Raw genomic sequence first — 27,046 nt, 5'->3', positions numbered from 1 at the left:
TTGACGGCGGAGTTTGCGTACTTGCATAGACAGTTCTTTGATATCAGTTGGATGGGTTGACTTCCGTCTTTTCTCAAGCAGGATTAAGAATTCCTCATTCACTCAGGGTTTATCATTATGACCTCTGTACAGCTGTGGTATCTGTAGCTGTGCGGATAGCACTGACGATTTGTTGTTCAATCACATCAACTTCTACCGAAGACGGGGGCTGTTCAAGGATATTATCGAGGCGTCTACTATATTCAACTCTCACATCTTCAAGATCCCTAAGTGCTTGCATATTGCCTATCTGGCAAACTTCACCACTCTTCTTTCTGAAAATTTGTCTTTGTTTGCTTTTATTTGGAAGCATAGCATCAAGGACTACTATTCGATGGTCTGAATCAAACGGTACACTTGCCCTAGGGTATACTGTACAGTTCTGTGCGGCTCTTTTGATAAACCATTCTCCTAAGATGTAATCAGGACGTCTATAGTATCCTAGGTTGGATTTAAAGGACCATCTATGCATAGATGTTTTAGTGGCAAATAAGGTGTTTAGGATGTACAACTTATTGCTTCTAGCAACTTCAGTGAGCTTTGTACCACTGAAATTTGTAGGCTCATCATCATTGAAACGGCCCACAAAATTCCAGTTGTTATTTTGGTCATTTCCTATTGTCGCGTTGAAGTCACCACACACAACCAGTCTATATGATGGATGTGATTGTTTTACTGATGTTATGGCCCTGGAGAGAGTATTATAGAATGCTTCTTTAGTTGAGGCTGCATATGTCTCAGTTGGACAGTAGCAGGAGACTATAGTCAACTTAACCCCATGAACAGATATTCTAGCAAGTATGATTCTGCCTTCCATAAGGTGCTCAATATCAAAATCATCTAACAAGGGGTGCTAAAACTATCGTGACCCTGGCATTGGCCTTTCTCTGTAGCCCAGTGTATAGGACTCGCCATCCTTGGAGTATGTCATCACTGAATTCGATCTCATCCTGGCCTACAATGCAGGCTTCTTGTATCCAGCATACATCATGTTGCAAGATCTTAATCTGCATCACATGCTCTGCCAATTTAATCTCGCACTTTGCTATTCTTACATTTATCGTTCCAATCTTGACATGATGGTTATTCCTTGGCTTTCGTTTTGCTTTATGCTTCATTGCAGTTTGAAGTTGCATTGGATAGTTGATATATAACAATATACTGGATATCTGTTATTTAAAGGGAACTACTAGAATACTAATAAATAAATAGAAATATTTAATACTGATTAACAAACACAGTTGGTCGTCCTATCTAGAGGACTCAGACTTTTTTTTTTTTTTACCTTTTAATCAGCAGTTTTAGATTTGCTTTCCAACTAGGAGGGAAGAGGCTACTTCACTTCCTAGTGCCAGTGACTCCGTTAGTTCACTCAGCTGCAAAGCCGAGCTATCCAGGGTGTACCTGTCCTAATGACGGAGGTGGAGTCTGGCTTGAGTGTGATAAGCGTTTAGACTCAGGAGGGCTTACAGACACTGCCTTCTGGGCCTAGCGGATACACATCCAAGAGTTGCGCTTCAACACTCCGTATACACCGCTGCAATACAGATGTGAGTGGGGAGTCAAGCTTTCGCGGTTACCAGAGGACTAACCCCCCCACTGTAACCCTAGCTATGTAATATAGGCAAGAGGCCAAGGGCTACAAAATGGAGATCGGCGCTGCCAAACGCGCTATGAATAGTGTGGGAAGGACTTTGACACTTATGCGACCAGCTTATTGTGCGTTTTTTTATTTGTGTTTTTCCCCCTAACAGATTTGTTTGTTTTTCAATTGAATTGTACAGGTTATAGGTCACATTAAAGATGGGACAAGTTTCGAAATTATTTATCGTACTCTCATTTTTTTACATCAGAAAAACCTAATCATTTTAACGGGATGTGTACACTTTTTATATCCACTGTATTTAAAAAACAAACCAAGACATTCACAATTTCAAAGATTCTACCAAACATGATATAATTCACATTTTATAGCCCTGGGATGAAAATGCCTCATTTATCATCTTCCCTCAATCCTTTTTCCAACAAGGTCTGCATTTCTGACTATCCTCACTGTATATATAAAACCTTCACACCTGCAATTTTAGACTATTGCTTGCTTGCTTGAGTGACTGAAATTTAAAAAAAAAAATGATGGCACACTTACAGCAACTCTTTCTGAATCTGTCCGTTCCCCTCCAGACCAATATGGATCACTGGGAGCCCAGTTGGCCCGTTCGGCTCATTTTGACTGGAAAACAGAAAGCAGATGAATAGTAGTATAAATGTTTTGCAAGCTCCATGACACTTTTCCAGACTAGTCACAACAATCCTGTAAAATAGCAAAGCAGAGTCGCCCAACCTGCTTAATAATTCAACACTTATCAGTACAGTGTTACACTCAATCAATACACACCCATTGCTGTGTGTGTGTTTGTTTGACTATGGCCATAATTGTCCACAGGGTTAAACAGTCACAAATAAATATTTGAAGTGAAGCTAAACATGAAACTGGGGCAACATGAACAGCACCCTGGCTTAGAGTGTGAAGAAATGTATCATATCCAAAGTCCTGGTAGCTAACTGAATGTATCGTGCTCATGTTCTTCCTTTAACCTGACAGCCACTCACCTTCAGCCACTTTAGAGAACTCAGATAGGCTGTGCTCCAGGGACTCGTGTCCCAGTGACAAGCGCTTCAAACTTGTAAAGAACACAGCTGCTTCACTGGAATTAGTTTCTGAAGCTGCACTGCACCATGAGAAGCATAATCGTAAAAAAAAAATCATAAATCATAACTGTAAGACTGATTTATGTCAGACTAAAATGTCAGGCAATGCAACACACTGAGTGAAGTACATTTGTTTCACCATATATTACCAAAATATCCCTGTTTTTTTTTTTTTTTAATACAGGCAGCACGGTGGTGTAGTGGTTAGCACTGTCATCTCACAGCAAGAAGGTTCTGGGTTTGAGCCCAGTGGCCGACGAAGGCCTTTCTGTATGGAGTTTGTATGTTCTCCCTGTGTCTGCATGGGTTTCCTCCGGGTGCTCCGGTTTCCCCTACAGTCCAAAGACATGCAGGTTAGGCTAATTGGTGACTCTAAATTGACCGTAGGTGTGAATGTGAATGGTTTTTTGTCTCTCTGTGTCAGCCCTGCGATGATCTGGTGACTTGTCCAGGGTGTACCCCGCCTCTCACCCATAGTCAGCTGGGATAGGCTCCAGCTTGCCTGCAACCCTGCACAGGATAAGCAGCTACAGATAATGGATGTTTTTTTGTTTTTTTTTATACAGTAGTGTTGTTGCCAAAGCCTGCAATACGCAAATGAGCACAGTAACAAAATAAAGTTTTACACAGATTGTTCTACATATCTTAGAGCTTCCAGATAAGGTTAATACAGGCCAATCTTTAAAACTTGGTTTGTATTGATATGTCAAGAGGCTTGGCATGTACTCTATTAATATCACAATATGCTATATCTGGCCATATTGCACAAAGTACTTTTTTACGCTCTTTTCCAGGGAACTGAGAGGAACAATAAATTCAGCATCTGGTGAAAAAAAAATATAAACAAACATATCGAAAGCACTTTTTCACAGTTCAGTGTGTTCTGCAGCTGTTGTGCCATCAACTAAATTATTAAGCGGGAAAGAAAGTCAGCATTCTACACTCTGTATTTCAGTGTGACAGGGGAGTAGCTGGTTCAGGGTCTAAATGACCACAAAGAAGAATTTAAGTGAACTGAAGCTCTTTGGGTGACTAGAAATGTCTCACTTCCTACAAAGAATTATGCTTTAGAAAGACATGCCAAATAATACAAGCACAAGCTGCTGGGGCACTCTGCTAATTCACATACTCTCTCTCTCTCTCTCTCTCTCTCTCACACACACACACACACACACACACACACACACACACACACACACACACACACACACACAGCACATAAAGGATAACAGACAACGGTCAATAATCCAGTCACTCTAAAGGCAGATGGTCAAATCTAGAACATCAGCAGAGAACTGTGTGCATGTGTGCGTGTAAGTAAAATCTCTTAGGGTCTTGCAACTGAACTTGCCTTATCATGCATAACCCAGAAACCTATATAGAAACAGAAACAGTCCTTGCACTATGTCCAACACATAAAGGGTACAATAACATTCTCAGTAACATTCTAGTCCGCTCGTGGTTTGAAATCCATTTCCCATTTGACAACACTCATATTCTTTGGAGCACATGGTCAACACTGACACATTTAAACACACGTCTAACCACCAACACTCACACAACGCTGAGGTGCAAATGCCTGTAAGGATCTCCTACGAGCCATGGATGTCTCCATCCAGCACTGCATTGCAGTCCTGCCTGACCTCCAGCTCTGAGTTTCCAGTCATGCTGCCTCTGCAGCTGCCTGCCTCTCTCTAGCTCGCTCACTATAAACTTCCCTCTTATTCCTCTCTCTCTCTCTCTCTCTCTCTCTCTCGCTGCCGTGCTCCACCAAAGCGTCCGTGCAGTGTCACCACCTCACCTACCTGACTCGCCGGTCTGCTCGGAACTTCAGCATATTTCCTCAGATCAATTATATAACAAACACGGTGAGCACCAGATGGCCAGAGAAACAGACAGCGAGAAGAGAGAGACAGAGAGAGAGAGAGAGAGAAAGCAGCTGATGCCAGGAGCGTCTGTTGGGTGCTGGATACAATAATTGCTGTCCTCCTTTCTCTCCTTGAGAACATAGCCTCTATCGTTCTCTCATTCTCATTCTCTCTTTCTCTCCCTTTATTTGCTGTCCCTCTCGCTCTCCCTACACTGCACTCTTTGCCTTCACTGTCCCTCTTCTCCTCTCTCTATATCTCCCATGTGCTCTCCTGTTTTCCTAGAATTGTACTGCTCAGCTTGTTTGGTCCCTATGAGTGTCTATCTTTTTCTCTCCTCCTCTCTTGTCTTCATTCTGTCCCCCCCACCACCACCACCACATGACCGCCTGACACTGAATGACCCATGTGGGGCCTGAAATCAGAGGGCAAAGATGTAGACGTTCATTAAATGATGACCAACAAACCCACGGGAGAGCTATGACTGTAAAACGTGCCACGGTGGGTGCGGCAACTGAAAAGGGGGCAGGGTTTAAACCATGTTACCCTTTCAGGACCCTCCTTCTTCCTGATCTTACCCAGACACACTGTTGTTGCTTCACATTAATAAGATTAGTGCTTCGTAGAGACACATCATCATCATCATTGCGGAGCATCGAATGCAGCCATGCCTCAATGTTAGGATGATGCATCCATATAAGACATGTTTTATTCATTCTATTATAAAGGGGTTAGCTTTTATGTGCCTTTATAAATCAAGAGGTTTGTCGCTGACAAGACGGAGAAGGTAAATACTCCATTTAAATGCTGTACTTGATTTTTTAGGATCAGAGCCCAGCATTTCCCTTATTAGCATCCATAATGACTAAAAAAATGATGTAAATCTATAATAACAGACCTAATTTGTTGCAAGAAATGATACAGGTGGATTCCAGATATTTGACCATAGCACTGCTGCCATGACGTCCTGTCGCAAATTGTCTATTTTTTATATTTCTGTGAGATTAAACAAATCATTCATTCATTCATTCTTTTTCTCTGCTGTTTATCCTTGGTCATGGGTGAGCTGGAGCCAATCCCAGCGGACATTGGGCGAGAGGTGGGGTACACCCTGGACAGAGACAGACAGCCATTCACACTTACATTCACACCTATGGGCAAGTTAAAGTAACCAGTTGACCAGTGAGGAGAACATACAAACTCTACACAGAAAGGCCCCAGATGACTGGCAGGTTTGAACGAAGAACCTGCTTGCTGTGAGGTGACCGTGCCTAATGAATTTTTAGAGTAACCTTGGAACAGACAGCTGAGAGTTGACAACATACAGTTATCATATTGAACAGCTTGTTTGTTCAACTGTGTTTGCTAGAGCAGGTGTGCTTCTCGACAACAGGGAAGTAATAATATCATCAATCAGGGTTGCCAGGTTAATATCCTACAACAGAAATGTTGTTCTGGAAATCACAGACACACTGTCTGCCTTATAGTTTGCAGAAATGTCTCATCTCATCTCATTATCTCTAGCCGGTTTATCCTGTTCTACAGGGTCGCAGGCAAGCTGGAGCCTATCCCAGCTGACTACGGGCGAAAGGCGGGGTACACCCTGGACAAGTCGCCAGGTCATCACAGGGCTGACACATAGACACAGACAACCATTCACACTCACATTCACACCTACGGTCAATTTAGAGTCACCAGTTAGCCTAACCTGCATGTCTTTGGACTGTGGGGGAAACCGGAGCACCCGGAGGAAACCCATGCGGACACAGGGAGAACATGCAAACTCCACACAGAAAGGCCCTCGCCGGCCATGGGGCTCGAACCTGGACCTTCTTGCTGTGAGGCGACAGCGCTAACCACTACACCACCGTGCCGCCCTTGCAGAAATGTATTCCGCCTAATTTTGATTATTTGCTCTAAAGCAAGCTCTTGCCAGCCAAAGAGATAGCATGTGAATAATGTGATCACATGTGAAAAAGAAATAATCATGTGAGAAGTTCACATCTGAAAAATGCAGTATAGGTGAAAAAGTCCAGTGCATGTGAAAAATGTGTGAAACAGCACTTGAAGAGTTTAACGCTTGGATTGAATACTTGAGTGCAGCAGAGTAGTGTAGTGGTTAGCACTGTCGCCTCACAGCAAGAAGGTTCTGGGTTCGAGCCCAGTGGCCGATGGGGGCCTTTCTGTGTGGAGTTTGCATGTTCTCTCCGTGTCTGCGTGGGTTTCCTCCGGGTGCTCCGGTTTCTCCCACAGTCCAAAAACATGCAGGTTAGGTCAATTGGTGGCTCTAAATTGACCGTAGATGTGAATGGTTGTTTGTCTCTATGTATCAGCCCTGTGATGATCTGGTGACTTGTCCAGAGTGTACCCCGCCTCTTGCCCATAGTCAGCTGGGATAGGCTCCAGCTTGCCCACGACCCTGCACAGGATAAGTGGCTATGGATAATGGATGGATTGAATACTTGAGTCTCAGGACTGATTCTGGTCTCGTTTGGGGGCAGGGCTCATAACCACAGGCACTGTATGTTTGCATATCAAAGAATTCATTCTGATCCATGGACTCATCGTCACTCCAGCAGTGAAGAACTACACTTTTTTGATGCATGGCATGCCATCATGCAAGAATGCCTGCAAACAAAGTAAGAGTCTTCATGTAAGAGATTTGTAGCCATGCATGCTGGTATGAAATGTACATTTTCCACAATGCTCTCAGCCCAAACATACTCAACACAAAGGTATACTAATTACAGTGTAATGTACCAGTTCTATGAAAGTGTGGTTTTATATAACAGTAAGGTGTTCTGTGTCCTCCACTGACCACAATCACCCTTTCCCTGCTATCACAAAACTTGAAACAGAAAGTAATATGAGAAGTTGAACCAATCACGTTACTGCATGAAGTGCAGGTAGTTGACAGCTTCCACACGATATAGATCACACCAGGGGTCAATGGAAATAAGACATCATACTACTGTTTTCAAGAGAACCATGTGTAAGTTCTTTGGATTGCTGTCAAACTTGAAAACAGCTCTCACATTTCACTAAAGCTGAACTGCAAGCATGAAAATGAAAAAAGAAAAAGAAAACTGTTCAAGAATTTACATGGGAATCATGTGTTTTTGAAGTTCATGTGACTTTTCTCTAAGGGTGGAGGCATGCACTTCACCTATACTATGAAAACAAATTATGTTCTTCATTTCCCTCCCATGGTTCAGGTAAAGACACCACAAGTACAAAACATTTCAATGGGCAGTCATGTTGTCCATACAACCATGATTCCAAAAAAATTGGGACTCTGTGTAAACTGTAATAAAAACAGAATGCAATAATTTGCAAATCCTTTTCTGCATATATTCAACTGAATACAACACAAAGAAAGGATGTTTAATGTTCAAACTGAAACTTTATTGCTTTTTGTAAATATACACTTGTTCTGAATTTGATGCTTGTAACATCTCATTTCATCTCATTATCTCTAGCCACTTTATCCTGTTCTACAGGGTCGCAGGCAAGCTGGAGCCTATCCCAGCTGACTACGGGTGAAAGGCGGGGTACACCCTGGACAAGTCGCCAGGTCATCACAGGGCTGACACATAGACACACACAACCATTCACACTCACATTCACACCTACAGTCAATTTAGAGTCACTAGTTAACCTAACCTGCATGTCTTTGGACTGTGGGGGAAACCGGAGCACCCGGAGGAAACCCACGCGGACACGAGGAGAACATGCAAACTCCACACAGAAAGGCCCTCGCCAGCCACGGGGCTCGAACCTGGACCTTCTTGCTGTGAGGCGACAGCGCTAACCACTACACCACCGTGCCGCCCTTGCAGAAGTGTATTCCGCCTAATTTTGATTATTTGCTCTAAAGCAAGCTCTTGCCAGCCAAAGAGATAGCATGTGAATAATGTGATCACATGTGAAAAAGAAATAATCATGTGAGAAGTTCACATCTGAAAAATGCAGTATAGGTGAAAAAGTCCAGTGCATGTGAAAAATGTGTGAAACAGCACTTGAAGAGTTTAACGCTTGGATTGAATACTTGAGTGCAGCAGAGTAGTGTAGTGGTTAGCACTGTCGCCTCACAGCAAGAAGGTTCTGGGTTCGAGCCCAGTGGCCGATGGGGGCCTTTCTGTGTGGAGTTTGCATGTTCTCTCCGTGTCTGCGTGGGTTTCCTCTGGGTGCTCCGGTTTCTCCCACAGTCCAAAAACATGCAGGTTAGGTCAATTGGTGGCTCTAAATTGACCGTAGATGTGAATGGTTGTTTGTCTCTATGTATCAGCCCTGTGATGATCTGGTGACTTGTCCAGAGTGTACCCCGCCTCTTGCCCATAGTCAGCTGGGATAGGCTCCAGCTTGCCCACGACCCTGCACAGGATAAGTGGCTATGGATAATGGATGGATTGAGTACTTGAGTCTCAGGACTGATTCTGGTTTCGTTTGGGGGCAGGGCTCATAACCACAGGCACTGTATGTTTGCATATCAAAGAATTCATTCTGATCCATGGACTCATCGTCACTCCAGCAGTGAAGAACTACACTTTTTTGATGCATGGCATGCCATCATGCAAGAATGCCTGCAAACAAAGTAAGAGTCTTCATGTAAGAGATTTGTAGCCATGCATGCTGGTACGAAATGTACATTTTCCACAATGCTCTCAGCCCAAACATACTCAACACAAAGGTATACTAATTACAGTGTAATGTACCAGTTCTATGAAAGTGTGGTTTTATATAACAGTAAGGTGTTCCGTGTCCTCCACTGACCACAATCACCCTTTCCCTGCTATCACAAAACTTGAAACAGAAAGTAATATGAGAAGTTGAACCAATCACGTTACTGCATGAAGTGCAGGTAGTTGACAGCTTCCACACGATATAGATCACACCAGGGGTCAATGGAAATAAGACATCATACTACTGTTTTCAAGAGAACCATGTGTAAGTTCTTTGGATTGCTGTCAAACTTGAAAACAGCTCTCACATTTCACTAAAGCTGAACTGCAAACATGAAAATGAAAAAAGTAAAAGAAAACTGTTCAAGAATTTCACATGGGAATCATGTGTTTTTGAAGTTCATGTGACTTTTCTCTAAGGGTAGAGGCATGCACTTCACCTATACTATGAAAACAAATTATGTTCTTCATTTCCCTCCCATGGTTCAGGTAAAGACACCACAAGTACAAAACATTTCAATGGGCAGCCATGTTGTCCATACAACCATGATTCCAAAAAAATTGGGACTCTGTGTAAACTGTAATAAAAACAGAATGCAATAATTTGCAAATCCTTTTCTGCATATATTCAACTGAATACAACACAAAGAAAGGATGTTTAATGTTCAAACTGAAACTTTATTGCTTTTTGTAAATATACACTTGTTCTGAATTTGATGCTTGTAACATCTCATTTCATCTCATTATCTCTAGCCACTTTATCCTGTTCTACAGGGTCGCAGGCAAGCTGGAGCCTATCCCAGCTGACTACGGGTGAAAGGTGGGGTACACCCTGGACAAGTCGCCAGGTCATCACAGGGCTGACACATAGACACACACAACCATTCACACTCACATTCACACCTACAGTCAATTTAGAGTCACTAGTTAACCTAACCTGCATGTCTTTGGACTGTGGGGGAAACCGGAGCACCCGGAGGAAACCCACGCGGACACGGGGAGAACATGCAAACTCCGCACAGAAAGGCCCTCGCCAGCCACGGGGCTCGAACCCGGACCTTCTTGCTGTGAGGCGACAGCACTAACCACTACACCACCGTGCCGCCCTGCTTGTAACATGATTCAAAAAAGTTGGCACAGGGCATGTTTACCACACATCACCTTTTCTTTTAACAACACTCAGGTGTTTGGGAACTGAGGACACAAATTGTTGAAATTTTGAATGTGAAATTCTTTCCCATTCTTACTTGATGTACAACTTCATTTCACACATTTTCAATGGGAGGCAGGCAGGTCAGTTTAGCACCTGCACTCTTACTACAAAGCCACGCTGTTGTAACATGTCCAGAACGTGGCTTGCCATTATCTTGCTGGAATAAGCAAGGACATCCCTGAAAAAGATGTTGTCTGGATGGCAGCATATGTTGCTCCAAAACCTGTATGTACCTTCCAGCGTTAATGGTGCTTTCACAAATGTACAAGTTACCCATGCTGTGGGCACTAACACACTCTCATGCCATCATAAATGGTGGCTTTTAAACTTTGTGCTGGTAACAATCTGGATGGTCCTTTTCCTCTTTAGCCCAGAGGATACAATGTCCATGATTTCCAAAACAATTTGAAACATGGACTCGTCAGACCACAGCACACTTTTCCACTTTGCATCAATCCATCTGAAATGAGTTTGGGCCCAAATAGTTCGGTGGCATTTCCAGATGTATGGCTTTAGTTTTGAATGGTAGCTGCAGCGATAAACTGTTTACAGAGAACGGTTTTCTGAAGTGTTTCTAAGCCCATGTAGTAATATCCTTTACACAATCATGTTGGTTTTTAATGCAGTGCCATCTGAGGGATCAAAGTTCACAGGCGTTCAATGTTGGTTTTTGGTCTTGCCCCTTATGTGCAGAGATTTCTCTGAATTCACTGAATCTTTTGATATTATGGATTGTCGATAGTGAAATCCCTAAATTCCTTGTGATTCTACATTGAGAAATGTTTTTAAACTGTTGGATTATTTGCTCACATTGTTTTTTGCAAAGTGATGAACTTCGTCCCACCCTTGCTTGTGAACAACTGAGCCTTTCCAATTACCAATTGACCTGTTTACCTGTAGAATGTTCCAAACAGGTGTATTTATTCTTTTTTTTCTTGCATTTCACAAAATTCCCATTCTTTTGTTGCCCCTCTCCCAACTTTTTTGGAACACATTGCAGGCATCAAATTCAGAATGAGTGTAAATTTACAAAAAAGTAATAAAGCTTATGAGTTTGAACATGAAATAGGCAAGGCAAGGCAAGTTTATTTATATAGCACATTTCATACACAGTGGCAGTTCAATGTGCTTTACAGTAAGCAATAGAAAATAAAATTACATAAAATAAATGGGGAAGAAGAGAGAAAAAAATAATAAGAATTAAACAATAGTATAAATAAAATAATAAAATGAAGTAAAAGTTCAGTAAAAACAGCAGCATAAAATAGAATAAAAGTTAAGTAAAGTTTAAAACATGCAGAGACTGTAAAAGTTAAGTAAAGTTTAAAACATGTAAAAATGACAATATTTATCAGTTAGCAGAAAGCATCTGAGAACAGCTTGGTCTTTAGTCTAGATTTGAAGCTGCCAACAGCAGGAGCATTTTTGATGTCCTCTGGCAGTTGGTTCCATAGCTGTACTGCATAGTAGCTAAAAGCTGCTTCACCACACTTTGTTTTAACAACAGGTTTTACCAGTAAATTTTGCTGCTGCGATCTGGTAGATCTGATTGGGTTAGGCCGCTACAACATATCAGAGAGGTAATTGGGCCCTGTACCATTTAGAGATTTGTAAACCAGCAGCAATACTTTAAAGTCAATTCTATAGCTTACTGGAAGCCAGTGAAGGGACCTTAGAATTGGAGTAATGTGCTCTGTTCTTTTTGTTCGTATGAGAACCCTAGCCGCTGCATTTTGAATCACCTGAAGTCGTTTGATGGTCTTTTTTGGCAGGCCTGTGAAAAGGCCATTGCAGTAATCAACCCTACTAGAGATGAAGGCATGTATAAGTTTTTCCAGATCATTTTTTGACATAAGTCCTCTTAGTTTGGAAATGTTTTTTAGGTGATAAAATGCCGATTTAGTGATTGCTTTCGTGCGACTGTCAAAGTTTAGCTCACTGTCAATGAAAACACCAAGATTTTTAACCATATCTTTTGTTTTAATCCCCTTTGTGTCAAGAATAGTGGTAATCCTGAGTCTTTCATCTTTTTTTCCCAAATAGAATTACTTCTGTTTTATCTGTATTCAGCTGAAGAAAATTTTGTGACATTCAGTTGTTGATTTGGTCGATACACTGGTAGAGACATTTAAGGGGAGCATAATCATTAGGTGATAGAGCAAAATACATTTGGGTGTCATCTGCATAGCAGTGATACAAAATTGAGTTGTTCTTGATAATTTGTCCAAGTGGGAGCATATAAAGGTTGAATAGTAATGGTCCAAGGATCGACCCCTGGGGGACACCACAGGTCAAGGACATTGATGTTGAGGTACAATTTCCCATGGTAACAAAGAAGCTTCTATCTTTTAAGTATGATTTTAACCAATTGATAACTTTAGCAGTCAACCCAACTCAGTGTTGAAGTCGATATAGCAGTATGTTGTGATCAACAGTATCAAAAGCTGCACTGAGGTCCATTAACACCAGGACCGATGTTTTGCCTGCATCAGTATTAAGACGTATGTCATTTATAACTTTAATCAGTGTTGTTTCAGTGCTATGATTGGCACGAAATCCTGACTGAAAGTTATCAAAACAGCTATTTGATATCAAGAAGGCAGTTAATTGATTGAAGACAATTTTTTTCAAGGATTTTCCCGATGAATGGTAGATTTGACATTGGCCTGTAGTTGTTTAATACTGAAGCGTCCAGATTATTCTTTTTAAGGAGGGGCTTTACAACGGCTTTTTTCAGGGACACAGGACCAATGCCAGTCTCTAGGGATGTACAGTATTTATGATCTGAAGCACATCTGTAATTATGAGGTGAAGAACAGACTTAAAAAAGTTGGTGGGCAAAATGTCCAATTCAGATGTTGAGGAACTGAGATTTTGTACAGTTTTTTCAAGAGTCTCGTAATCAATCAAACAAAATTCTGACATTGTGTTGAAATTGTCTGTGTCACTGGTGATTGCAGCTTTTCAGTTATTTGCAACTGAGATATATTTTGAGCAATATTCTGCCATATTTTATCAATTTTACCTTTGAAGAAGGATGCAAACTCATTGCATTTATTAACTGAGAGAAGTTCAGGTACTAATTGTGGTGGGGGATTAGTTAGCTTCTCTACTGTTGAAAATAGCACACGGGCATTGTTCATATTCTTGTTGATGATGTTGGAGAAGAAAGACTGTCTTGCTTTACGAATTTCATAATTATATTTACAAAGCATCTCTTTATGGATTTGATAATGGATGTGAAGTTTAGATTTGCACCATTTTCTTTCAGTCTTCCTACATTCTGTCTTTAGCAATTTAACAGCTGGGTATTGCTTCCATGGTGCTTTCTGCTTGTCATTGACTCATTTGATTTTGAATGGAGCAATATCATCCATAATTTGGGTCATATTTAAATTAAAAATTTCCAGTAAATCATCTACAGTGTCTGACATTTTAGTTGAGATCCGTGAGAGAGCTTGATCAAAGAGAACACGTGTTGTCGTTTATGACTCTCCTACCCATAGTCATTGAGCTGTTCTGAATGTGAGGAGACATAGAAACATCAGAGAAAACACAGAAATGATCAGATAAGGCCAGGTCAACAACAGTAGTAGAAACAGTAAGACCCTTTGTGATGACGAGGTCAAGGGTATGACCACGAGAGTGGGTCGGCCCCTGTACATGTTGTACTAGGTTGAAGTTGTTAATAAGTGCAAGTAGTTCTCTGGCATAAGTGTTTTCAGGATTATCTACATGCAAGTTAAAATCCCCAGATATAATAAGACAGTCAAACTCTAAGCAAATGACTGACAACAGTTCACCAAACTCTTCCAGAAAAACTTTGGCTGAATGTCTCGGAGGCCTGTAAATAGTTAATAACAATATGTTAGGAGAGCATGTAACAAGTGCACATAAGTGTTCAAAGGATGTAAAAACACCAAGTGAGGATTGTTTACATTGAAAAGAGGCTTTGAATATATTTGCGATCCCTCCACCTTTCCTCTGTCGGGTAGCACTCATGAAATTAAAATTTGGGGAAGCTGCTTCAATAAGGGTGGTAGCACTATTTGCTTGATCCAGCCATGTTTCAGTTAGAAGCAAAAAATCAAGATTGTGTTTGCAAATAAGATCATTAATTAAAAATGACTTGTTTGAAAGTGATCTAACGTTCAGAAGAGCTAGCTTTACAGAAAGTCTAGAAGTAATATCCGCTTTGGCACTCTGATGTTGTTTTGAAACAGGAAGCAGGAAATATCTTGTCTTTGTATTATATTCAATTCAATATACATAGAAAAGAATTTGCAAATTGTTGCTTTCTGTTTTTATTTACATTTTACACAGCATCCCAACTTCTTTGGAATCAGGGTTGTTATAGAGAGTAGTAGCTATTATCCCTATCTAACTTCTGCATACCTTGTGACCTTATTGAGTCTATGCACTGTGTTGCCTTCTGATTGTATCTGTGCACAGAGGTTTTGAGTGTGACCCTGTGCAAAAGCCTCCGTCTTCCAGTGTACTTTTTATAACTTCTGCATCGACAGACGTTTATTCTGGATTAAAGCCCCAAAGTTGTAAACTCTGCCCTGACCTCAGCAACTGTACTGCATTTATATTTGCTTACAGTTTCATTCATGCAGTTGCTTTTCCAATGAATATTATGACAAATGTTCTAAGGAATGCACAACTTAAAGGAATGAGGAAGGTCATATAGGGAGTTAGTTTGTTATCAGTGCTCATGGGGTTTCACAATGAATTCTATTAATAAGCTCTCAGACAGCAGACTCACTCATAGATCACCCAGGGACAGCACAGACAATCAGTGGCTTACGATTTCTGTCAAAGTGGAAGGGTTTTTTATTTATTTATTTTTCCCCCCGTTTCTTCAAAGTAAAAGAATTGATGTCATACAGAGACTCGGGGTTTTGCTCTGGCATGTCAGCTATAAAAAAAAAAAAAATTAAAAAAGACCTATAAAATATAACCTAACCTGCATGTCTTTGGACTGTGGGGGAAACCGGAGCACCTGGAGGAAACCCACGCGGACACGGGTTAGGTTAACTGGTGACTCTAAATTGACCGTAGGTGTGAATGTGAGTGTGAATGGTTGTCTGTGTCTATGTGTCAGCCCTGTGATGACCTGGCGACTTGTCCAGGGTGTACCCCGCCTTTCGCCCGTAGTCAGCTGGGATAGGCTCCAGCTTGCCTGCGACCCTGTAGAACAGGATAAAGCGGCTACAGATAATGAGATGAGACCTATAAAATATGGCAAGAAGGGGCATGTTTACAGGAAGTGATTTGCTCCTGATAATATTTACAAATTATCCACTATTAGACAGTGATATTTTCCTGTCAATCCCAGTCTAACAAATAGCATGTCTTACTTAGTGTGACTTGGCAGAACAGGTTAGCGTATGAAAGCTTGTTTCTCTAAGCATTCCAGTTCACTATATCTGTAAGGAGATTATCTGGCACTGTGCCTACTCTTATTGTACTCCATAATCCCCATGCCACTGTTATTGAATCTTCTCCAAAATTTCCTTAAAAACATAGTAAATCACATTTGGTGTAGCACCTGATGAACCCTGATAGAGCCTTCATCATTTCTGGCAAAGGAAGCCTTTTTTTTTTGTAACAACAACACTTCTACACCTTTTTATTTCATAGAAAATCTCTGATAAAAATGGTCACAGCAAACATATTGGTGTTCTGTAAAGCTCAATAGAGATGACAAACTCTAGCGTCATCACACTGATATCAAATTCATTTACTCAACGATGGAAGATACAATATACACAGCAATGACAATATTATGTCCAATCATGCATGTGTGTGTGCATCCAAAAGTCTCTTCCCAATTCCAATTCCTGTTTCACCAAGATGGTGGTCTCTCTCTCTCACACACACACACACACACACAAACCTCACTCACAGTCACCACATCATTGCAGCCACATCCACAGAGGCAAGGCTGCTAGAGGACACAACAGACGAGTGGAGGGAGGGATGGGGGATGGAATAATTATGCACCAGTGCAGCATGGTAAGCCATTGACGACCCTAGCACGGCGACGGCTGTACTGCATAGTGACTCCACACGTGCTGCTAAACCCCACAGCTTTGATTCATTAACTGGCTCCAATCCACAAAATGTGTAATAATAGCACTGTCAGTACATTATTATTAAAAAAAAAGAAGAATTATATAAGAATAGTACAATTGTGGAAAGTAGTCTGCTAATGATTATCTCTTGCCCTTTCATGGTCATAAACAGGGTGTACATAGTTTTTGTCTGTAAATATTTCTAAATTTACATCTATGGCATCAGCAAATGACTGGTCGCCACTGCTGAACCCGATCCGGGGTTGAAGCAACCCACATTTGGATGACTTGATGGGAATTACAGCAGTAGGGTGGTCAGTCCCTTTTTTCACACACATTCACACCTATGGACAATTTAGAGTAGCCAGTGACCCTAACTGCAACTCTTTGGACTGTGAAACCCATGTGCAAAGTCCACACAGAAAGGCCCCCGTCCACCACTGGGCTTGAACCCAGGACCTTCTTGCTGTGAGGCAACAGTGCTAGCCACTCCACTACTGTGCTGCCCCAGTAAATGACTATAAAGTTGTTGTTTTTTTTTTTAAATCCTCACATTCCTGCAGAGGCGGCACGGTGGTGTAGTGGTTAGCGCTGTCGCCTCACAGCAAGAAGGTCCGGGTTCGAGCCCCGAGGCCGGCGAGGGCCTTTCTGTGTGGAGTTTGCATGTTCTCCCCGTGTCCGCGTGGGTTTCCTCCGGATGCTCCGGTTTCCCCCACAGTCCAAAGACATGCAGGTTAGGTTAACTGGTGACTCTAAATTGACCGTAGGTGTGAATGTGAGTGTGAATGGTTGTCTGTCTATGTGTCAGCCCTGTGATGACCTGGCGACTTGTCCAGGGTGTACCCCGCCTTTCGCCCATAGTCAGCTGGGATAGGCTCCAGCTTGCCTGCGACCCTGTAGAACAGGATAAAGCGGCTAGAGATAATGAGATGTATGAGACATTCCTGCAGATGATATTGATGATACTGGTTCATATCTGAAAAGCTAATCAAAACATCTCTCTTAAATTTACAAGAAATCATTTCTGGTACAAATTAAAGCAAAAACAAAGCGGCCATGTTTCAACTGAAATCCTGAACACAGTGTTCTGTATTTCAGCTGATTCCTATCAGCGATTCAGTGATATCATGGGAGTTTCTGATGTGTTGGTGAAGATGGTAATAGTAGTGCAGAACCAACCACATGAATTTCTGATGCAATGTTGCATTTATGCACTACAATACTCAGTTACAGCCAATGAAAGACGTATAAAAGAGAGTAAGCTCATATTTGGAGATATCCCAGTGTATGACTTATTTTTATTTAAGATTGCTTCTTAATACATCACTAACTCTGTTAAATGCTAGTCTAATACCCTGAATATCGCATTGCTGCTCCGTATCAGTTCTTAGCCCTTAAAGGAAAAATCCACCTTGAACGACTTGCATGTTACTCTTCATAACGACATCCAAGATTCATTTTGCAATGAAATTGCTTAAACTCTTTCACTGACATTACTACTGGTTAACAGTTTCTGACATTCGAAAAGTCGCCAATAGTGGCACCACAAGGTTTTAGTCCTCACTTCTTCATCCCCACTGTGAGTGATGCAGCAGTGCTTTAGTCCTTCAGTCTGTCCAGCTCTTTCACCTCCTCATCTGTACATTCTGCACAAACTTCCATACCTTTGCGACTGCGCTAGCAATAACAATGGGGATCATGAAAATACAGCACCGGCCAACAAATTAGCTCAAGAATCACAAACAGTTCAATGGAAACATTTAATATTTGAATACATCTGGTGAAAAGTATGGCAAATGATGATAGTATGTAATACAGGATGTCTTTGCTAACTGTTCTCAGATTTGGTTACTCTTTTATGTATATATACTGTACCTGCATAGATTTAGACCTGCTCCAGCTGTACACTGCCATCTAGTGTATGGGTGCCTGAAGTACACACACCGTTTTAATGTTCTAATAATAATGGGATCAGACAGTCAGTTGGTCATTTAAGGTTAAGGGGTTTTTTTATTTGTCATTTCAATCAGTTGGCACAGTACACAGTTAAAACGAAGCAACGTTTCTCCAGGACCATGGTGCTACTTTAAACATCACAGGACTACAATCTATAATACAACATAAAGTGCAAGAATGCAACGAGTGCAACACTGCAGACAATAAACGACACAGTAGACAGACAATAAACGGATAATAAACGACACAAACAACATAAAGTGCAGAGTCGAGTGTGCATATTGAGGTAGTATATGAAAAGGGAATAAATACATGTAAACCTTGTGTCTGAGAGAGACATTGTAAACCTTGTAAAGCAATAGTGCATTATTGTCCACTGTACAAAGATTGCAGTGTGAGCGGTATGTTCAACAGTCCGTGAGAATCAGTCCAGTCCCTCAGGGTTGAGGAGTCTGATGGCATGAGGAATTGAGGTAGTGTATGAAAAAGGGAATAAATAAATGTAAACCTTTTGTGTGTGTGTGTGTGTGTGTGTGTGTGTGTGTGTGAGAGAGAGAGAGAGAGAGACATTGTAAATGTTGTAAGCATTAGTGCATTATTGTCCACTGTGCAAAGACTGCAGTGTGAGTGGTGATTTACTCATATAATGAGTGAAGATGCCTCTTTTAGGCAAAAAAAAAACCCTTCATGTTGGCCACTAATTGCAGAAATCCAATTGCATTCTACACTGAATAAAATGAAAATATGTTTTCCCAATTCCCTTCTTCATGCTGTACAGTTCATTGCTTATAATTGCATATAATGAGTGCTTATGGTGTGAGAGAGAGAGAGAGAGAGAGAGAGAAGCCCTGTAGGCAGAGGGAAGGGAATGCCACATTAAAACCATGTGTAATTTATTACTAAAACACTCTCCTGTGTAGTCATAGAGATTCTATCTCTCAGACTCACTTAAACAGATCAATAACCCTTGGTGCAGAAAGGCAGCTGACTGAACTTGGAGTAAGCAGCCAAGTCGGTGTAGCACAACACTTTTCACATCTCGCACAATCCTGAACAGCATCTACCATCCACTTCTAACAATGCTATGCATGGGTTTGTATGAACTGCAAGAACTTTTGTAATGAATCAGTTCACTCAGTCTATAAATAATTACCATTCTACTTAACTTCAGTTCATATGGAACATTCATTTTTGTATATAATTCCACTGAGTTTCAACAAGTAGAACTCGACGCCAAGAAGTCTAGTCCTTTGTACGCCTCAAATACTCTTAAAATATACCGTGATTAGGGCGGCACAGTGGTGTAGTGGTTAGCAGTGTTGCCTCACAGCAAGAAGGTTCTGGGTTCAAGCCCAGTGGCCGATGGGGCCTTTCTATGTGTAGTTTGCATGTTTTCCCCGTGTCCGTGTGGGTTTCCTCTGAGTGCTCCAGTTTCCCCCACAGTCCAAAGACATGCAGGTTAGGCTAATCAGTGGCTCTAAATTGACTGTAGATTTAAATGGTTGTTTGTCTCTATATGTCAGCCATGCGATGATCTGGTGACTTGTCTAGGGTGTACCTCGCCCATAGTCAGCTGGGATAGGCTCCAGCTTGCCTGCAACCCTGCACAGGATAAGTGGTTACAGATAATGGATGGAATATATCATGATTATGTTTGTATCAGTGCCAAAATCAGTTCACCTTGATAAGTCCATACAAATCATGCATGTAACAACATTTTTTGAGATCTTACATCAAGATAGAATGACAGATGGACAGACTGATGGCAGAAGGCTTACATTGTTAGAAAATGGACCTCTGAGTTCCAGAACATACGCATGTAAGTAACATTAGTGTATGACAAACAGAAAGGAGGATGTTAAATGAAAAAGAGTTGCTGAGGCTCATCAGGCTGGAAAAGGTTGCAAAACAATCTGTAAATAGTTTGGACTCCACCAATCCACAGTCAGACGGATGGAGGAAATTGGTGGGTTTCACGTGATGTCATACCCACTTCATTAGTTATTCAAAACTTTAGCTGGTGGTCTACCAAAGCTCAGTTGACAAAGCGTTTGTATGAAGAAGGTGCATTGCTCGCACAAAAAATGCCTTACACCTGTATTGTTTTAGGTTGTTCGAATCAATCAAATCGTGAAACTAATAAAAGTTTCTTCATGATTCCCCATGAACTAATAAAAAAGGGTGAATGAACACAGGATTTCACAAAAAGACATCGAGAAAGGTGGCTTTTGAACCTCTCACTGAAATCAAAGGGAGCCGAGTTGAAGCATGCTCGAGTTTGCAGTGATCGCTTCGTAAAAGATTTGTATATCCCTCTCAGCTATATCCTTAGTGTTTTTCAAGTACTTTTCTTGCTGTGTTATTTTATGGTACTTTTTTTAGTCACGAAGTGCTAAAGTCCCCAACTGTTTCTTTGTTTACTCCTCACAAAGTCCATATGCATGAAGGTTGCGACAAAATTCTTACCCAGCCATACAGTTTCAATGCGCCATGATCACTTCTCAGTCTTGTTTAACTAAGATCCAGGTCTTTAAAGGGGTTTCTGATGATCTTTGTGAATGATTTACCTGAGAGATGAGTGAACACAAGTGAGAATCAAGCGAACTGTTGTTTGTTTACACTTCAACTTGCAGCGTCACATTGTAAAGACGCAAATGAAAAGCTTTAAAAAAAAACATACTTACATGGGCAAAAACAATACAGGAATCATTCAGCAGTGACTTGATACTGAGGTCCTTACCCAGCCACATACAAAAAAGTTTTAAGCCTCCATATTCTTCCACACTTTCATCTGTTTTGCGGTGTAGAAGGATGTCTACAACACCAGATAGTTTGAGCTGTCAGGGAAGTCGACTGAAGGGTAGTTTTCGAGATCGTATGACAAATCCTTCTTTCCCAGACTGTAGGGGTCGATTCCATTGCATATAGCAATCTTCTGAATATATCTAAAGCAAGCAGTGGCTTCTAGATTATGAGCATACTCGGATAAGTCATTGCTAGTTGTTTGCACTATGGCAGCCGTTTAGACCACCAGCTATTTCACGTCTGGTAAAACCGCTAAGAAAAGTCACGTGACTGAAATGCAGCAATTCAAGATCAGTTATCCTACCCAGGAGCACTCGACCAACAAAGATCACTCCAAGAGCAAGCCATGTAATAGTCCATGAGGTCACAAAGCAACCCAGAGTAACTTCAAAGCAACTAAAGGCCTCTCTCACATTGATTAATGTTAACGAGTCCACCATCAGGAGAACACTGAACAACAATGGTGTGCATGGCAGAGTTACAAGGACAAAGTCACTGTTCCCCAAAAAGAACATTGCTGCCTGACAACTACAGTTTACTAATGATCGCATGGACAAGCCAGAAGGCTATTGGAAAATGTTTGGTGGATGGATAAGACAAAAATAGAACTGTTTGGTTTAAATGAGATGCATTATGTTTGGAGAAAGGAAAACACTGCATTCCAGCATAAGAACCTCATCCCATGTGTGAAACATGGTGGTGGTGGTAGTATTATGGTTTGGGCTTGTTTTGCTGCATCTTGGCCAGAACGGTTTGCCATCATTGATGGAACAATGAATTCTGAATTATTCCAGCAAATTCAAAAGGAAAATATCAGGACATCTGTCTGTGGACTGAATCTCAAGAGAAAGTAGGTCATGCAGCAAGACAACAACCATAAGCACACAAGTCGTTCTACCAAAGAATGATTAAACAAGAGCAAAGTTAATGTTTTGGAATAGTCAAGTTAAAGTCCTGAGCTTAATCTAATAGAAATGCGGTGCAAGAAGTTCATGTGAGGAAACCCACCAACATTCCAGAGTTGAAGCTGTTCTGTGCAGAGGAATGGGCTGAAGTTCCTCTCGGCTGATATGCAGCACTGCTCAACAGTTAGCAGAAATGTTTAGTTGCAGTTATTGCTGCACAAAGGGGTCACACCAGGTACTGAATGGAAAGGTTTACATACTTTTGCCACGCAATGATATGTAATACTGGATCCATCCATGCATTATCTGTAACTGCTTATCCTGTGCACGGTCACAGGCAAGCTGGAGCCTATCGCAGCTGACTATGGGTGAGAGGCAGGGTACACCCTGGACAAGTCGCCAGATCATCACAGGGCTGACACAAAGAGACAAACCTCACATTCACACCTACGGTCAATTTAGAGCCACCAATTAGCCTAACCTGCATGTCTTTGGACTGTGGGGGAAACTGGAGCACCTGGAGGAAACCCACGCAGACACAGGGAGAACATGCAAACTCCACACAGAAAGGCCCTCATCGGCCACTGGGCTCGAACCCAGAACCCTCTTGCTGTGAGGCAACAGTGCTAACCACTACACCACCGTGCCACCCATAATACTGGATCATTTTCCTTAATCAATAAATGAATAAGTGTATTTTTTTTGTCTCATTCATTTAATTGTGTTCTCTTTATCTACTTTCAGGACTTGTGTGAAAATATGATGATGTTTTAGGGCGCATTTATGCAGAAATATAGAAAATGCAAAAGCATACACAATCTTTTAAGGACCACTGGTAGTTACCAGCTGTCACATGATTGATGATGTGAACATTCATGTCTCATCTCATCTCATTATCTCTAGCCACTTTATCCTGTTCGACAGGGTCGCAGGCAAGCTGGAGCCTATCCCAGCTGACTACGGGCGAAAGGCGGGGTACACCCTGGACAAGTCGCCAGGTCATCACAGGGCTGACACATAGACACAGACAACCATTCACACTCACGTTCACACCTACGGTCAATTTAGAGTCACCAGTTAACCTAACCTGCATGTCTTTGGACTGCGGGGGAAACCGGAGCACCCGGAGGAAACCCACGCAGACACGGGGAGAACATGCAAGCTCCACACAGAAAGGCCCTCGCCGGCCACGGGGCTCGAACCCGGACCTTCTTGCTGTGAGGCGACAGTGCTAACCACTACACCACCGTGCCACCCTGAACATTCATGTGTTTATTCTTATGCATTATTGTTTCTACAATAACAGCTCATACACAGGGTTTGTAAGGTAGACGCGCCACATAATCTCAGACTAATAATAAATAAATTTTAAAAACAACAACAGTTGTTTAACATGGTAAAATGGGTAATTGCTCATGGGGTGAAGTTTTTGATAGGAGACATTTATTTAATGTTTAGTAACGTGTAAAGCGTAGTAATGAACCTACAGTTCGAGAGTGTTCTACACACACAGACTGAACTTTACAACAGCTGCATGCATGTAAAATGGAAATAAATTGACTACGGCAGGAAAAAAAAATATTTTGGATAAAATTGTTATTGTCCGTTACACACTTATCAACCTGTGTGACTCAGTTGTGCCTTTTGAATAGAGAATAAATGAAGAGGGAACTGAGCATTAACCATTTATTGAAATTATTATGACAAGGGTGATTATAGTTATGACTACAGCTACAACTGGAATGTGCTGATTCTGTTAGCATTTGTAATTACTGTACCATCCACTATTAAAATAAAATCTTACAACATTGTTTGAAAGTCTAGAGCAAGACATTTTGCTATTTTACAAATAATACTTCAGATATTGTTTTAACAATAATAAGCACCACTGTAGCCCTGCGATGACCTGGCGACTTGTCCAGGGTGTACCCCGCCTTTCGCCCGTAGTCAGCTGGGATAGGCTCCAGCTTGCCTGCGACCCTGTAGAACAGGGTAAAGCGGCTAGAGATGATGAGATGAGATGAGATGAGATGAGATGAGATGAGCACCACTGTATAAATGATAGAGTGCAAATACAGTGGTGCTTGAAAGTTTATGAACCCTTTAGAATTTTCTATATTTCTGCATAAATATGACCTAAGGGGCGGCACGGTGGTGTAGTGGTTAGCGCTGTCGCCTCACAGCAAGAAGGTCCTGGGTTCGAGCCCCGGGGCCGGCGAGGGCCTTTCTGTGTGGAGTTTGCATGTTCTCCCCGTGTCCGCGTGGGTTTCCTCCGGGTGCTCCGGTTTCCCCCACAGTCCAAAGACATGCAGGTTAGGTTAACTGGTGACTCTAAATTGACCGTAGGTGTGAATGTGAGTGTGAATGGTTGTCTGTGTCTATGTGTCAGCCCTGTGATGACCTGGCGACTTGTCCAGGGTGTACCCCGCCTTTCGCCCGTAGTCAGCTGGGATAGGCTCCAGCTTGCCTGCGACCCTGTAGAAGGATAAAGCGGCTAGAGATAATGAGATGAGATGAGAAATATGACCTAAAACATCATCAGATTTTCACACAAGTAGATAAAGAGAACCCAGTTAAACAAATGAGACAAAAATATTATACTTGGTCATTTATTTATTGAGGAAAATGATCCAATATTACATATCTGTGAGTGGCAAAAGTATGTGAACCTCTAGGATTAGCAGTAAATTTAAAGGTGAAATTAGAGTCAGGTGTTTTCAATCAATGGGATGACAATCAGGTGTGAGTGGGCACCCTGTTTTATTTAAAGAACAGGGATCTATCAAAGTCTGATCTTCACAACACATGTTTGTGGAACTGTATCATGGCACGAACAAAGGAGATTTCTGAGGACCTCAGAAAAAGCGTTGTTTATGCACATCAGGCTGGAAAAGGTTACAGAACCATCTCTAAAGAGTTTGGACTCCACCAATCCACAGTCAGACAGATTGTGTACAAATGGAGGAAATACAAGACCATTGTTACCCTCCCCAGGAGTGGTCGACCAGCAAAGATCACTCCAAGAGCAAGGTGTGTAATAGTCATCGAGGTCACAAAAGACCCCAAGGTAACTTCTAAGCAACTGAAGGCCTCTCTCACATTGGCTAATGTTAAGGTTCATGAGTCCACCATCAGGAGAACACTGAACAACAATGGTGTGCATGGCAGGGTTGCAAGGGGAAAGCCACTGCTCTCCAAAAAGAACATTGCTGCTCATCTGCAGTTTGCAAAAGATCACGTGGACAAGCCAGAAGGTTATTGGAAAAATGTTTTGTGGACGGATGAGACCAAAATCGAACTTTTTGGTTTAAATGAGAAGCGTTATGTTTGGAGAAAGGAAAGCACTGCATTCCAGCATCAGAACCTTATCCCATCTGTGAAACATGGTGGTGTCAGTATCATGGTTTGGGCCTGTTTTACTGCATCTGGGCCAGGACAGCTTGCCATCATTGATGGAACAATGAATTCTGAATTATACCAGCGAATTCTAAAGGAAAATCTCATGACATCTGTCCATGAACTGAATCTCAAGAGAAGGTGGATCATGCAGCAAGACAGCAACCCTAAGCACACAAGTCGTTCTACCAAAGAATGGTTAAAGAGGGATAAAGTTAATGTTTTGGAATGGCCAAGTCAAAGTCCTGACCTTAATCCAATGGAAATGTTGTGGAAGGACCTGAAGCAAGCAGTTCATGTGAGGAAACCCACCAACATCCCAGAGTTGAAGCTGTTCTGTACGGAGGAATGGGCTAAAATTCCTCCAAGCCAGTGTGCAGGACTGATCAACAGTTACTGCAAACGTTTAGTTGCAGTTATTGCTGCACAAGGGGGTCACACCAGATACTGAAAGCAAAGGTTCACATACTTTTGCCACTCACAGATGTGTAATATTGGATCATTTTCCTCAATAAATAAATGACCAAGTATAATATTTTTGTCTCATTTGTTTAACTGGGTTCTCTTTATCAACTTTTAGGACTTGTGTGAAAATCTGATGATGTTTTAGGTCATATTTATGCAGAAATATAGAAAATTCTAAAGGGTTCACAAACTTTCAAGCACCACTGTAGCTCTGTAACTAGATGTCCTTGGGGTTGCTGAGACATGGAGGGCCGGGAATACCATCTAGCCCACAGTTCAGGTCGAAGTCCTTTGAGAGTAAATGCTTTGGCTTTTGCAGCATCCTGTTCCCAAAAGCTGATGTCGGGGAAAAGTCTTTACACAAAGAAGGTTTTCTTGCTTTTGTAATTTTTTAAAACTATTCTTCAGTGTCTGGACTCTTCAGGGAAAAAGAAGGTATAGTCCAACATTTAGCTAACGCTAACACTAGGCCACAAATCTACACCATCACTCCAGTCATTTAGAGGAATTTTGTACGGATCATAACCACTAATAAACTCTAATTTCCGTGTATATTTATCCTTCGCTTCTTTCTGACTAAGGTTATCCAAATAATCCGGTAGTAGAGACTTTTAGCTGTAGTTTTCTTCGGGCAACAGTAACCGACGCCGGACATCTTTGCTTGGCTTCAGTATGTTAACAGTATGTAAACAAAGTTCACTTTCCCCCAGGTCTAGGGTAGCGACGGTTGCTAAGGTAAATGTGATGTCAGTGCAAGGGATCGATAGGAAAATAATCAACTCATAATTAATCACCCCTTCAATGTGTATTTTTCCCTGGCATTCTTTCAAAATGTACTGTACAATTTGATTTAAGAGGCTGAAAACTCAAAATAGACTGAAAATCGAAATGGGATTTGGGTGGGGGGATTAAAAAGGAGTCTCTTAGG

General features: G+C 41.6%; 1 protein-coding gene across 5 annotated transcripts in view; it reads right to left on the bottom strand.

Moving 5' to 3' along the window:
* plekha6 (pleckstrin homology domain containing, family A member 6) overlaps positions 1–27,046 on the bottom strand; it is a 182,183-nt gene that overhangs the window by 117,196 nt on the left and 37,941 nt on the right. For all 5 annotated transcript variants that reach the window (XM_060910803.1, XM_060910804.1, XM_060910805.1 and 2 more), the window contains exon 2: positions 2,186–2,269. In XM_060910803.1, coding sequence (XP_060766786.1) covers positions 2,186–2,269 — 84 coding nt within the window. The remainder of the gene's footprint in view (positions 1–2,185; positions 2,270–27,046) is intronic.

Source organism: Neoarius graeffei, chromosome 26, assembly GCF_027579695.1.
Source record: "Neoarius graeffei isolate fNeoGra1 chromosome 26, fNeoGra1.pri, whole genome shotgun sequence".
NCBI classification, from domain to species: Eukaryota; Metazoa; Chordata; class Actinopteri; order Siluriformes; family Ariidae; genus Neoarius; species Neoarius graeffei.
The sequence above is the reverse complement of the archived record's forward strand: the minus strand, read 5'-3'. Positions and strand labels throughout refer to the sequence as shown.